The sequence below is a fragment of the Leiobunum rupestre genome, chromosome 1 (genome assembly GCF_980474605.1).
Source record: "Leiobunum rupestre chromosome 1, qqLeiRupe1.1.hap1, whole genome shotgun sequence".
In the NCBI taxonomy this organism is placed as follows: Eukaryota; Metazoa; Arthropoda; class Arachnida; order Opiliones; family Sclerosomatidae; genus Leiobunum; species Leiobunum rupestre.
This window is the reverse complement of record NC_143384.1, coordinates 70251244-70266942: the sequence shown is the minus strand read 5'-3', so window position 1 is coordinate 70266942 and position 15699 is coordinate 70251244. Positions and strand designations below refer to the sequence as shown.

The window sequence follows — 15699 nt, the reverse complement described above, 5'->3', positions numbered from 1 at the left end:
GGTGTGTTCAAATGTTTCACAAAATCAAACGTCAAAATGCTGCTAGGAACCCTTTTCTGAAACGTAACCGACTGAAAGCATCGTCCTGACTAGTCGAAGGATCTTTGGCCACGGTGCTCCAAAAGCGGCTCCTGGAAAGAGCGGGGCTCAAAATACGTCGAATGTAAGACGTCACGCGTGTTTCCAAAAGTGATTGCATGGCTGCCGTCACTGAAAAGACGCAAGCAATTGATGGACACTCACTCGAAAAATAGACTTCCCAAAATATGAATTTAAGAAGATATTGAAAAATTGGTCGTGTTGTTCGAGAAACTGACCTAGTTCCGCTTACAACCACGTATTTAGATAATTAGAAAAATATTAAAAAATAATAGAGTACAAACGAATTAAAAATGAAATAAAGTAGCCAAAATTTCCAACGATAGACCGGTTTCGCCCTATTGGGGGCTCAATAAGAATTGTTCAGAATGATCTCGGCGCGTTTCCATGGTTTCGAAACAATAACGGCTACCATGGTTCATGATTACCTGACAAAAAACGAATATTAAAGTTACTTTCTTTAATTAAATATGAATCGAACAATTTATTTATTTATGATCATTCGGTTTATCTGTATCTCAACGCGTGGTCTACTTAATGTCAGTGTATCAGATATATCTTGTATGACGAATAATATGGAAAATGACGGTAGAAGATCGAATAATATGAAAACTACACTTGAGCGGCATTATTATAGTCAGTTGCAGGCTAAGAAAGACAAAATATATAGTTCAGTCTACGCAAGGATACCTCAGACCATTTCCGGCAAGTCGACCGCGCGTAATTTGAATTTTACCGACAATGGAATCTATTTTTTAATTTCATGTTGTCATCAGTTTAATTACTGAATACAGCCGAATTATTTTGCTAAAGAAGGTTCGATAATGGAAGCTCCAAATATATTAAATAGCTCAAGAGGTTACTATAAAAAGCATGATAAAGGTTTATTGTTAACAAGTAAAGAGAAAAACATAATTTTAAACGTCTATAACTCATTAAGACAACGTTACCCCCAAGAAAGCGTGGTAACTATTTTAAAAGAAACTGCCGATTTAATTGGTAAGACGTAGAAATAAATTTACAAAATTAAATAATTATACATACTATTTTAAATTTAAGAATGATAGGAATGCCTTATCTTTTAAATTTGCTCGCCCCCACAATTATGGAATTAAAAAATAAAGATTCCAATTTTGGTCTCTAGATGGCGCTAAAAGACGACGAAAAGAGCAAAATTCGAATTTGACCGTAAAATGTCCAAATTAAAATTTCGCGCGGTGGAATGACCGCAAACGATCTGAGGCAGCCTTGCGCCGATTGTACTATATATTTTGTCTTTCTTAGCCTGCAACTGACTATAGCTCATTTAAGACATTTCAGATTGATTACTTAACATTATTGCTTACGGAAATCTTCGTGTAAGCAAGAATTTATAGATTTTTTTAGAGATCAATTGCAACGCAATTGTTTAATTTGGTATTTTAATAATAAATCCATTTTACCAACAGGTTTGCAAATGCTTAGCTCAAGAAATTCCGTGATACCATAGGTGTATATTATTATATACATAAGTGTGACACTTCCTATTCTCCACATGCAAAAATTTAAGTGAGAGCTATTCACAAGACAGACTGCATTACGGGTTTCGTCGACACACGTAGACTTTGACAGCGCCTCGCTAGGGGGAGATTTTCTTCTTGTGATGACGTCACTTCGTAACTAGCTCTCAGTAAAATATTCCCCAAAGTTACAAACATATGGAAAAATAATTATTTAGACTTATGGTGATTTTAAAGCTTTTTGTGCAATATATATAAGAATGTTACAATTCTCTGTAATTCTAGAAAAAAAATTTAAACGTTTAAAAATTTTATTTAAGCATTTTAAAAATAATATTTTTCTTTTAACCGAATTTATAATCAGTTTCTTATCGTAGTTATCAATTTTGAAAACTTGATGTGTACTTTATGAGAGGTAATGCTTTTTAAAAACGTCCCTTTGGTCTTTAAGAAAAACCCCTTTTCAATTATTTTTAAAATCTATAGCAGACAACTTTCTTATTAACGGATTTTTTAATTTTAAAAACCAGATCAGTGTAAGAATTAAGATCAGGTGAACAGATTTTATCAGATCTGATAAAATAAGATTGAGAGTGGTTGAGCGTGTTTCACTGTTACTTTATGTGTACATGAAAAGAGTTCGAAAAGCTGGTACAGATCCTTTAACGTTGATGACTTCCAGTGGCTTAGCTCAGATATTGTGTGATCAGGCATTACGTTTGATCCTTTCATTTGGATTTTTTGGAGGCATTCCGCTTTGTAACTTCGACTTGGTATGATGTGGCTGTTACAAATGTTGGTAGGTCCGTTGCAATATTTCGGTTGCCAGAGAGCAAAAGCTAGTGTTTCCCCGAAGTTGGATGTGTATCTGCCCGTAGATTTAGGAGATATTTAGGTAAAGTGGATTTCCATGATGTTCACTCAAAAAGCGCGTTCCTTATAGTTTTCGCGAAGATTGTGCATTTGATGCTCTATTAATTCATTGGTCTGCGATAGGGATTCCAAAATTAGGGATATCAACCTTTAAAATTGTGATCTTTTCCATCAAAATGTTTATCCAAAAACTATACTAAAAGATTATAATAAAAAATATATAATGATGATTTCAAACCTCAAAAATTCCATCTTAAGTCACCCCGTTATTGACGCCATCTTGGCGAACTTGGAAAACTAATTGACATTTAGTGGAGCACCGTTGTTTGTTTTAGAGGGAGAATCTGTAATTAAGAACGTTTACGGCAGCCCAAGTATTTTTGATGAAAAGCTTGTAAATTTTTCAGACCTTCCCCATTTGTTGTTTTCGGACGTTTTTCAAGCTTAGGTTTAGTGGTCTAGATATCAGGGTGTTAAGGATAAGTGTGTCATAAAGTTTAGTGCGTGTTCTTTGGGTCCTAATGAGCCAAAAATGTCCCATGAACATGGGTCCTAAAATGCTTTGTTTCATAGTCTTAGACCCAAAAAACCAAGCCCCAAAACATAAATGTGGAGTTTGGTATCTGCCTTGAACCCAATTGTTTCCATTTATTTTTAATTGGTTTTTAATGGTGAAGCGACAAACACAATATCAAATTCCAAATGTTCATTATTGCACTAGCAGAAGTGTGCTAAGTCCTGCAATGATTTTATTAGTGCCAAGTTCCATTCTTTCAAAGAATCGAGTTTAATGACTTTAATCGACACTGTTAAACAAGATCAGAATTTTTTAAATAAGCAACTTGCATGAGGCGAATCCCAATTGAAAGCTGGGAAAGCGCACAAGAGCAAAATACCATCTAAGGAAGCGCAATATTTTTTTAATTAACAGTGGCTTTCATTTTGGTAATCATAAGCTATAATCTAATTTTATCATCAAATACATCATTGTATTTACATTGTATTAATCCTGTATATAAGTTTCTTGTTCCTTTTTCTCTAAATTTTACTTTTTCTATTGCTGAGCTCCTTCGCTCTGATTCAAAAGTGTATTTTTACGGCAAATAAATACCTAAATACCTATGCTTATAATGGTAAAGCGATTAAAACCATAACAAATTTCATTAATGGACTTGAATAGAATGAATTTAATTATACTTAGATAAAGTATTTTGGACAATTTAAGTGGATCTTCTAGGAATTCTACCGAAAAGGAAATGGAACTTCTCGAAAAAATTTCAAAACTGAAGGAAAAAAATAAAAGATTGGAAGACGAAGTTCGGTCATTAAGAAAAATGTAGGGTATTAATTATTTATCTACACAGACATAGATTTTCCTTCCTTTTGATTGACATGTATTTTATATTTTCCAGATGTTGGTATATGGATAAAAAAATTAAAAAAAAAATGCATAGCAAATGCCACAACAACGAAGGCAAAACTACTATTACCAAACAAAATTACAAGAAAAGGAGGTGGTAATGGTAAATTTAAAAGTTAAAATTATTATTCCAAAAGTATTTATTTAATTTCTAATTTTCTGAGTAGATCGACATTGGAAACAATGTCAAAATTAACAAAACAGATTTGGCTAATGCAGAGTATTCCGCCAGCGGAAACGACACATTTTTTGCACGAAATCTCCTAATGTGCCGAGAGGAATTGGCGAGTGGATCGCTTTCGGGGAAAGTATCGAACGCCCATAAGTAAATTTTTCAGATTTAACATCCAAAAAGTTTAATTTACCATCGATGAAAATAAAAAAAAACAATTTAGGATAAAATAAAAGAAATATCAAGAAAAGAGAAAACAAATAATTAATCAATTAACTTAATTGTTATAATTTGAATAAATTTTGGTTGTTACTGGACCAATTCATTCGAATACTTGAAAAAAAATATTACTTGAATTGTACAACGATAACTGTGTTATAAAATTGTAATTAATAATAGCATCCAGCGTAGAGGGGGGCAGAGCTAAGGAGGGAGAGAACCCAGAGGGGGACAATAGCTAAAAGGGGGGAGGGTCGGAGCGAGAGCGTGTACACTAATATTTCTAGAGATATTCTTTCGAAAAATGTAAGGGCATTTATAGAGAAAATCTTTATAAAATTCTATAGGAAAACCGACTATTTTTCTTTAAAAAAGCGGCCAATATTCCGAAATATTCTTTAGAATAATCTAAAGGAATTCTTTAAAAATTTATATTTAAATTTCCTTTCGAAAACCCCAGAAAATTTTCATAAGGGAAGCGATAAAGAAATTATAGAGTTTGGAAATTATAGCGACAAATTATGGAGTTTGGGGATGGGGGAAAAAGAAGGGGAAAACCCTTCCTCCAGAAAAGCTGCACGGGTAAAACCAATTTTAGATAATTAATTCTGGGTAACGAAGGTGGGGAGAATCTGGCGATTACCGTCTGGGTAACGAGGGGGCAATCAGCGATAGGGAGGGAAAAGCAAATTCTAGAAATAATTCTAGAGATCGAATCGTGGGTAACGAGGGGGGATAATCTGGTGATTGAAGGGGGAGAGGGAAGGAATTTGGTATTTGTGATCTGGGTGACGAGGGGAGAAGCTGCGGTTGGGAGAAAAAATTCTAGCAAAAATTCTAGAGATCGAATTGTGGGTAACGAGGGGGGGGGAGATAATCTGGTGATTGAAGGGGAGATGGGAGGAGTCTGGTATTTGTGATCTGGGTAAGGAGGGGAGACGCTGCGGTTGGGAGAAACAAATTCTAGAGATCGAATCGTGGGTAACGAGGGGGATAATCTGGTGATTGAAGGGGCGAGAGGAGGAGTCTGGTGATTGTGATCTGGGTAACGAGGGGAGAAGCTGCGATTGGGAGATAAAAATTCTAACAAAACTCAAGAGATCGAATTGTGGGTAACGAGGGGGGAGACAATCTGGTGATTGAATGGGAGAGTTGAGGAATCTGGTGATTGTGATCTGGGTAATGAGAAGAGAAGCTGCGATTGGGAGATAAAAATTCTAGCGGAAATTCAAGAGATCGAATCGTGGGTAAAGAGGGGGGTAATCTGGTAATTGAAGGGGAGAGGGGAGGAGTTTGGTGATGGTCACTAAGTAAGGAGGGGAGACGCTGTGGTTGGGAGAAATAAATTTTAGAAACAATTCTGGAGATCGAATTGTGGGTAACGAGGAGGGAGATAATCTGGTCATTGAAGGTTAAAGGGGAGGTGTCTGGTGATGGTGATCTGGGCTACGCGGGGAGAAGCTGCGATTGCAAGAAGCAAATTCTAGTAAAATTCTAGAGATTGAATTGTGGGTAACGAGGGGGGATAATCTGGTGATTGACGAGGCGAGAGGAGGAGTCTGGTGATTTTGATCTGGGTAATGAGAGGAGAAGCTGCGGTTGGGAGATAAAAATCCTAGCTGAAATTCAAGAGATTGAATCGTGGGTTACGATGGGGGTTAATCTGGTGATTGGGAGAAACAAATCCTAGCAAAAATTCTAGAGATAGAATCGTGGGTAGCGAGGGGGGATATTGCGGTGATTGAAGGGGAGATGTGAGGAGCCTGGTATTTGTAATCTGGGTAAGGAGGGGAGAAGCTGTGGTTGGGAGAAACAAATTCTAGCCAAAATTCAAGAGATTGAATTCTGGGTAAGGAGGGGGAAGGAGTATGGCGATTGCCATCTGGGTAAAGAGATATAAGAATGATAATCCTGCGCTGGAATATTGTAATTAGATAGCTTTGAAATTGCGTTCAACTAACAATTACTCAACACACTCAATTCACATAAATAAGCTTTTGAGACAATTTAACTGAAAACATTTGTTGTTAATGCTAACACCATCGCAGAATGTGATATATACTGTTTAACCAAATATATTACATAAATTGTAGGTTCCCTTGCAACTCAAACCTTCGGACTTAGCGATAGTCGATGGCCTCTTTGACGAATGACGACAAACCGGAAGAGAGATAGACATACGATGACCTAGCAAAGTATTCCTTTCGCCCCTTGTAAACATTCTTGCACAGGTTGCGTCTATTCAATCTGATGATATTACGTAAGGACCAAGTTGACGAGAAAGGGACCGTTGCTCTCGAATTTAACCTATAAAGGACAGTCATCATTTTCGCTCTTTTAAAGAAGTCTCTCATTTCCGGACTTAAATATTTGACCTGTGGAAAAGGGAATTAACATTACAAATATTGCTTGAAAACAGTGGCCACGAATTACTTACGCCATTTTTTGATGTAGAGAATGGATCAGAGTAGATACGCTTGATATCTGACCTGGCTAGCAGTTGATGGACTCTCATATTACACAAGTACATTCGTTACAGGATGAATCCAGCTTCCAACAACCATCCACTCAGGATAAATCGCCGAGAAGTCGGCCACCGGTTGGATCCTTCACTGGGTGCTGATGATCATAAAGGCAGAATATATTGACTAATTCTCCACATTTTTAGTATACACTTAAAACATAATCATAGTAGTAGTAGTAGTAGTAGTAGTAGTCTTTTGGGGTCATTTTTTATGGCAGTTTTTGGGTACATATAAGCCTTTGGACATATTGCCCAAACAGTGGCGTCCCCAAAAATGTCGGCTCTTTTTTTTCGCGGGATCCGTTTGGACCTCAAGGGCTCTTGAAATTGAAGCCTAGACTTCTCAGAAGCCACTGAAATGACAAATTTAAACGATACGTTGGTGCATCGGGTTTGAAAATTTCCTATGGTCGTGATACCGTTTGGGCCCTCAAGGGCCCTTCAATTTGGGCACTAAATATATCCTATAACTTAAAAAGAAGATCAGTTAAGGAATTCAGATAAAGCGAACAGATTTCATCTGATTAGATATGGTGAATAAAACAAGATAATGATAATCAAATACAGATATACCTTCGCAGATCATCTTCGCTGCACTCTTGTCTTCCATATTTTATTATTTTTATTATTTATTTTATTTCAGAAACAAGTATGTACAGTAAATTTGAGGTGTTAAATGGGTTGATCAATGAGGTATGACTGTCTTGGTCACCATTATCTGTGGCGAATTGGAGAAGCGCTAGAGTGTTTTAAAGTTTGACCTAAAAAGGCCTAAAATGCCTAAAAAGTAGGCTACCGCTCAAACACAAGAACCCAAATCAGGAAAACCGATTTAAGTGGTAGTACGAAAATTTTACTCTACAAGCATGAAAAACAAAATCGTGTGCGAAACATTAGTTTTATTAGTTTCGCACACCATTTTGATTTTCATACTTTGTAGAGTAAAAATTTCCTACTACCCCTAAAATCAGTTTCAAACACTATTCGTCGTCTCTAGGGGCCTCGAAAATTGCATGGCAATAATAAATAAAAAAAAAAAACACTTGTACTTAAAAGCGCGTTAATCCGACACTGTATCAATGGCATCTTGGAGCAACAAACACAAGGATAACGTAGCTAGCCTTTAAGCACTTTAAGGCAGTGTTGTGTACAAATTTCATTGGATGAGCTGTTACGTTTTACGGAAATGGGGAAAACAATTTCAGAATTTTCCCCTTCCGACGGCAGCAGGCGCTAAAGCGTCTAGCCAATGAAAAATGTATTCAAGAAAATATACGACTTTTGACGGATTGCGTTTTCCTAATGGAAATCACTCCACTCAGAAAATCCCGGTACTCTTCCAAACGATTCATGTCAACACCTTTCAATTAAGAAAGAATCAACATTTCCCGATTATTATCACAGTGCCACCTCCCCGAACTAAACTATTCGTATCTGCAACTTATTTGGCCTGCCGGAAAAAAAGGCTTCAGTGTGGAATAAGCTTGATCACTTTCTTGAAATGGTGTAGAGTAAACGAGGATATGAAAACGACCACAGGTGCAGTGTATACTTATTAAAGATATGATGAAAAACGTTCAATCCACTAAAGGATGAAAATGCACCAAATTCCAATATAGTTATTAGTGTTTCCCAGAATATAAATTACTGCACCGTTAAATTTGAAGGGTCAAAATTAAGAAAAATACTTTAAAAGGTATACATTTCTAACTGATAAATATCGGCAAAAATTAAAGAAAAATCGATTACAACTATATGCAAACATTCATAAAATATACATGTATTTTGTATTTTAAAATTCCCAAAACCATTCAGGAAATTACTTTTTTCTAAACCATAAGTCAATATCTGTTCCTTGGGAGACTCCAACCCTTTAATACTCAAATTCAAATTTATATGTGAAAAATCCTTTTTTTTTTAGGATAAATATAATTTTCTCTTTCTTCGATATTTTCGGCGAGTTCCACTTTCCGAGTCACCAGAAGTAAATAACCACGATATACCAATGTTTCGCGTTTTAAAATGTGTCATTTTAGCGCGTCAAATAATGTACACGTGGTCAAAAGGATATTTAATTGACCATTTCGAATACTGCCCTCACAGAATCGCATTTTTCTATCGTTTGACTATCTTCGGTCTAAGTCATCAAGCAACATTTAAAGCCATTAATTGAGGTGGCCGGGTTACAATGCGTGGTGGAAAACACTTAATGCCACGCGAGCCAACAGCCCCCTACACTAACTATTACCGTTAACCTCAACAAGTTTTTATAGAAGGGGAAACCGAAGAGTTCGAGGGAAAACCCCTTAAACCAGTGGGGAGATAACTTGCAAACTCAACGCAGAAGGAGGAGTTCCGAGTTTTCACCCAGTGCCACAAGTTGGGATCGAACCCGGCTCCTCTTGCTGCGAGTCGAAAGTGCGAACCACTTCGCGACCCCACTTTAAGGCAACTGTAATCAAATGAAATGAGAACAATATAGAGCTAATTGTATTTTCTAGAGCATAATCGTAAGCTACAGCGTTTTGTGAACCTGATTTGATATTTACCACCAACGATTCTGTTTTCGTTCTACAGCCTGTTGATGTACTGGAAGACTCCGCGACCATTCTGGTTCGCTAGTGGTGGTTGAATAGGTAAAATATGGATTTTCTTCCGATGAACAATGTTTAAATCGAATTGTAGTCATTTGAATTGTGTATTTTTTCGGTGTTCCACGTTGACGTAACTGGACTTGAAAATTGCGTAAACATGGTCACTCGTAGTAGTAGGATTTTACCATTTCTACCGCAAATTGGAGCCGTTGGAGCCGTTGGAGCCGTTGGAGTCGGTTGGAGCCGTTGGAGCCGTTAGAGCCGTTGGAGCCGATTGGAGTCGTTGGAGTCGGTTGGAGCCGTTGGAGCTCAAACGTTTTGTAGCTTACCTATACGAGGCTGATATAAGATAATGTTTATCGGTACGTAGAGGACAGATAACTTAAGCAATGGTGGTTATTGAAACTAAAAGTAAACACGTACGATTTGGGGGATCGACAGTTTACATCATCCCGTTTGAAGATAGAGTAAATTATACATTACGTCAGTCTTGTTTGTTTACACAGCGAATAAAAGGATCTCACCACAGAAATACATCGGTGTTGATTTTAATGCAAAACCTCTATTACCCAGGAAAAGAAATTCGAACCTTGAATCTCAACGCTCACTATCTGGTAATCTTTAAAACGCCGAGAGACCAGTCCGCGATTCTTCATTTAGCGAAACAGATATCACCAGTCAACAGCAAATACGTTGTAGACGCTTTCAGGCAAGCTACAGCTACCAGTTTCGGATACTTATTCGTGGATCTCAAGGCCTCCACCGCGGAAGATAGAAGACTACGTACCGGCATATTACCAGGAGAGCAAGCCGCCGTGTTTATACCAAAATGACAGCGATTGTCGAAGCAAACTTTTTCAGAGTTCGAGGGGAGTCGATCGTAAAGGAGATATGTATTCTCATGGAGGAGACAGGCGACTTTAATGTCTGGATCATCAAAGCGCCGTGCTCATTCTCGGACTTATCGTACGAGGATAAAAAGCAGTGTCGATGGTTAACGAGGAACAGTTGCGACTTACGCTGGGACGAAGGAGATCATCCGTTTGAATTGGCGCGAGAAATTGCTCTCGAAATTAAACCAAAAGCTAGCAATTTTGTGACCAAGGGTTTGGAAAAATCTATAATTTTATCTAAGTTTTTGGAAACCGAGGTTGTTAACGCCGAAGACTCGGGTTGTCCCCGTCTAGTAACAATCGCGTGCGAAACCCCAAGAGGTTGTATTTCTCATCGAGACAAGAATAACTGTACCCTAGTGAAGGCTTTCCGGTTAGCTACATGGCTCCGCCGAAGAAAGTGCACGAGCACTTAGACTTTTTGAAATATTTGAGATCTTGTAACGGTTGCCAACGGAATGCCGCCATTAAATTCGCGAACAAGGACGCGATAAAAGCGATAGTTGAGTGTTGTATAAATATCTTGCGGGGCAATTTTTCCCTCACAGACGATCAGAAGAAACGATTGAAGAAACACCGAAATTCGATACGCCGTGTTTCCCAGAATATTCCGCTTTCAAAAAGAAGAAAAATTCTAATTCAAAAGGGTGGCTTTCTCCCGTTACTATACTCCGACCCTTACTCTCGATTATTAGTTCCGTAGCCGGTGCTGCCATTAGTAAAGCAATTAAATAAAAAAAATTGCTAAAAAAATGTTATTCGTTTCCGAGGATACGTACCAAAGACTAAATGCAAATAGTGATTTTAAAGTGGACACTACCCTAGAATTAGAAAAAGACCATAAACTTAAAACCATACTCGAGGATTCCAATTTAAACAATACTGAAAAACTGAATCGATATAATCACGTGCTTTCGAGAGTAATCCATAAAAAAGCTAAGAAAAAGGTGGAAAAACCGTCTAAGAGCCGAAATTGTATCAGCCGTACCAACCTATATGATAAATGAGTGTTTGAGCTTGTACAAATGGATAGATCTATCTGGGAAATTCAAGTGGACGGACGCTGGTGAATTAATATACAACAAACGTAAAATTATCGGTTCGAATATTGTCGATCTTTTATCATATACGGTGTCAAAAACTAAGCGAAAAACTCCCGTTACTGGTGGAAAGCAATTTTATGAAATTTTGTATAAAGCTAATGTACCTAGAACGCTAATTAAAGTTCGCAAACGCGATATCGTTCCTCCTGAAAAAAGAGAATATAAGGAGGAGGATGACGACTCTAGTTACACCGACGCCTCCCAAACAATGAACGGTCGGGGTTTTTCTAATTGGATCTCTTTGTAAAACTTTTATTTTCTTAATAAAAATACTATTCAATTTTACTTTCGTGTCATTTATTAATAGTTCTTTAAGATGGAAGGTGGCGACGTTGAAGTTATCTCTATGGGAGTCATAACGATATTAGTCGAATCATTCTTAAAATCGCCAAAGATCTTAACCGCAGTTTTAATCGTGTTCGTAATTATACTTATAGAAGTCAGTGATTTCGTTTTATGGTATTACCAAAGTTCAAGAAATTGTTCGTACAATGAATAAACTAAAAGAAATTTATAATAAAGTGTCGGACCCGGGCTCGTACGGTAGCGTTAACGGGTTATATCGAGCGGCGAAAGAAAAAGGTCTGAAGGTCACCCTGAAAGAGATAAGGGATTTCTTACAATCTGAAGATACGTATACTCTTCACAAGAAAGCTCTGAAACGCTTTAAAAGAAATAAGACTATAGTTTACGGAATCGACGAACAGTGGCAGATAGACTTGGCTGATTTTAAAAGTCTCACTCGTCATAATAAAGGGTTTCGTTACTTACTATGTTGCATCGACGTTTTTAGCAAGTACGCGTTCGTGGTCGCTACTAAAGACAAGAAAGGTCCAACCATGCTTAAAGCTTTTAAAACTATTTTGGAATCGGGACGTTCCCCAAAACGCGTCCAAAGTGACCACGGAAATGAGTTTGTTTGCAAAGAGATACAAGGAGAGTTAAAACGAAGAGGAATCGGATTTTTCGCCCCCGACTCGGAACTGAAAGCGACGGTAATCGAACGTTTCAACCGCACATTAAAGACCCGGATGTATCGGTACTTTACGGAAAATAATACTTTTAAATATATCGATGTTTTAAAAGAAATGGTCGAGGCGTATAACAATAGCTATCACCGATCGATCAAGTGCAAACCCGTCGAAGTCACGTCGGTCATTTCGAAACGTGTTTGGGAAAACCTCTACGGCGACGTGGATTTTACGCCACCAGGCTCGTACGCTTTCGACAAAGACATCTTTGAGAAGGGATACTTTCCCACGTGGTCTGAAGAACTTTTTAAAATATCCGAAAGGCTACCCCGCAGCCCTCCGGTATATAAGATACGCGCCTTGGACAACGAGGTCATTACGGGGATTTTCTACCGAGAGCAACTACAGAAAGTGGGGAAAGACCTAAATAATAGTACTTTCAAAATTGAGAAAGTGTTACGTACGCGACGAAAAGCAGACGGAAGTGTAGAGAAGTTGGTTCGCTGGAAAGGATATCCGCCATCGTTCGACAGCTGGGTGCGAGAAATTGATTTAATATGAGTTTTTACATTACATTACCTTCGGACTCGTCAATGAGTTATTTTCCAAATAATACGACCAGTAAATTCCGAACATACTTACCAGAATCGGTGAAACTGCAGGGACCCTACGAGGTGGCTTTGGCGGAGATTGGCTATCCTCATACTTGGAACAATATGCCAGTGTCGCGCGCGTTGACTTTAACTAGCCATGTAAAATCTATGGTTAGTAGTGGTTACTTTAAAATGATAGAACTGCCGGCTGGCTACTACGGAAATATCGAGGACCTTTTGGAACAACTCAATTACGACGAAGACGATATCGCCAACGTGACAATACTGAAAAATAACGTGACAGCCGAAGATGATATTTTCGATCCAGAAACGCCTGCGGAAGCGAAATACACGTTTAGATATATCGCTAGAATTCGTCGCGTGGAGGTTTCCGTTAAAACGAATTACACGTTAACTATACCCGGTACCCTGGCGGTCATGTTGGGATTTTCCAAAGATGCAACGAAAACTACTAGCTTCGCTCAGATCAGAACGGCAACGTACCCAGTTGATTTGGACGACGGTCTTCATTCTCTATTCGTATATTCCGATATTGTGAAAAGCAGGGCTGTAGGAGACGTACACGTGCCTTTGCTTCGAATAGCGAGCGTACAAGGGAGGGACGGCGACACGGTGGACAAGGAATTTTCCCGACCTCACTACCTGCCGGTTTCGGCCAATACGTTTAAATCTATCGAAATTAACGTTATGAGCGAAATGGGAGTCCCCGTCAAGTTTGAAAGAGGAAAGGTTCACGTAACCCTCCACTTTAGACCTCGAAGAATGTGGACACCCTTATAAATAAAGCGTACGGGAAACGTACCCTCCTCATTCTTATTGCGAACATTATACGAAACGCATCATGAAGTATCATCACTCTTCACCGGTCAATCAGTTGGACTACGACCGGCATTTTTTAAGCCAGAGTGAACATTATCAGTCACCGTTCAGCGAGGCTACGGTCTTGGAAATTTCATAGCCTCTGCCTTTCGACAAGCTATCCCGATTTTGAAAAAGGGCGCCATTTTCTTGGGAAAAAAGTTTTTGAAAACCGGGGCTAGAGTTGCGGCGGACGTCGCCAGTGGTGTACCGATTAAGGACTCGCTTAAAAGCCACGGCATGACGGTGGGGAAGGAAACCATTTTGGAATTGAATGACGAGGTGAAACAGAAAATGTCCGGAAACGGAAATAAAAGGAATCGAAAACGAAAAAGGATAATCAGTTCAGTCTCGAGCAGGAAGAAGCGAACATCGTTTCATCAACCCTCCGATATTTTCTCTTAATATAAATGACACACATCCACCCCGATTCGCGAGCGTCCGTGAGTTCCGAATTGGAGCTTTTTAACGTCCCGCTCACTAACGCCAGCATCGTAAGTGGTGAATGGGTCGAGTACAGCCCCATCTCTAACATTAACGAAAATTCAACAATTACGTTCAACGTGGCCTGAAACTCCGAAACGTATATTGACATGTCAAAAACGTTACTCCATCTACAAGTTCGACTCGTCGACCCGGTGTATGGCAAGACTATCCCGGCGGCAGCGGTATATTCGGCCGACCGCAAATCAATCGTCACGCCAGCTGACGAGGTAGCGCCCGTAAATCTGTTTCACGCCAGTCTTTTTAGCGAAGTGCACGTGTCATTGGGAGACAGGTCAGTAACGCCATCACCGCAGAATTACCCGTACAAGGCCATGTTTCAAACTGCCGTCACATTTGGAGGACCAGCAAAAACGAGTTACCTGACGGCCGCGTTGTTTTACAAAGATACTGCCGGGAAATTCGACACTCCAACGGAAAACGAAGGATTCCAGAAAAGAACGAATTTTGCTAGACAAGGAACGATCGATTTGATGGGAACGGTTCACGCGGACTTGTGTCAACAGTCGCGTTTCATCCCTAACATGATTGACTTAAAGTTCAAATTTATTAAAAGTCCCAACGAATTTTGTATTCACGCTTTTGACGGCGTCAAATGGAAAGTGCAATACGAGTTGGCGTCCCTGTATATCAGGAAAGTAAAGTTGACTCCCGGAATTGGAATTTCCCACGCAAAATGTTTGGAACTTTCTACAATGAAATACCCCATAACTCGAACCGAATGCAACTCTTTCTCTATAAATAGTGGAACTAAAATTTGCGTTCGAGATAATTTGTTCATGGGTCAATTACCTAAACGAGTCCTTTTCGCACTCGTGGAACAAAATTCTTATCTCGGAGATTACCCGAAGACGCCTTTCAATTTTCAACACTTTGATTTTAATAGCGCTATTCTTAGACGGGACACGTATCCCTCATAAAGCTTTGACCCCCAACTTTCGAGAAAATCAGTATATGAGATCGTACACGAATCGTTTCACCCAGACTTCGCAATGGCTCCTGGACGAAGGCAACTTTATAACTCGCGAGGAATTTCCTTATGGACACTGTTTATTCGTATTTGACTCGAGTGCCGAACTCATCAGCTCCAACTCGCAGTTCCAGTTGATAAAGAACGGAAACTTACGATTAGAATTAAAGTTCGCCAAGGACTTACCGAAGACTGTTAGCGTTCTATACTACGCCGAATTCCAAAATTTAATTGAAATAGATAAAAACCGAAACGTAATCTACGATTATAGCAATTGATGAAATGAACAGTTAACCAAAATAATGGAAAAAGACCCGCACACCAAGGGATTGTTTCGAGGAGTGTTCGCCGTGGACAACCTTCCCAAACACGTAAAAACGTTTCCC

The 15699-nt window shown here is 38.9% G+C and overlaps 2 protein-coding genes across 2 annotated transcripts; both read left to right on the top strand.

The window, feature by feature from the left end:
* The first annotated feature begins 11887 nt into the window (after window positions 1-11887).
* On the top strand, window positions 11888-12928 carry LOC149966221 (uncharacterized). The gene has a single exon (XM_090167508.1). It carries the CDS (start codon window positions 11888-11890, stop codon window positions 12926-12928), a length of 1041 nt encoding a protein of 346 aa, XP_090023634.1.
* A 1504-nt stretch (window positions 12929-14432) lies between these two features.
* LOC149966220 (uncharacterized protein F54H12.2-like) lies at window positions 14433-15263 on the top strand. Its single transcript, XM_090167507.1, has one exon. The coding sequence runs from the start codon at window positions 14433-14435 to the stop codon at window positions 15261-15263; it is 831 nt and encodes a 276-aa protein (XP_090023633.1).
* Window positions 15264-15699: the final 436 nt, after the last annotated feature.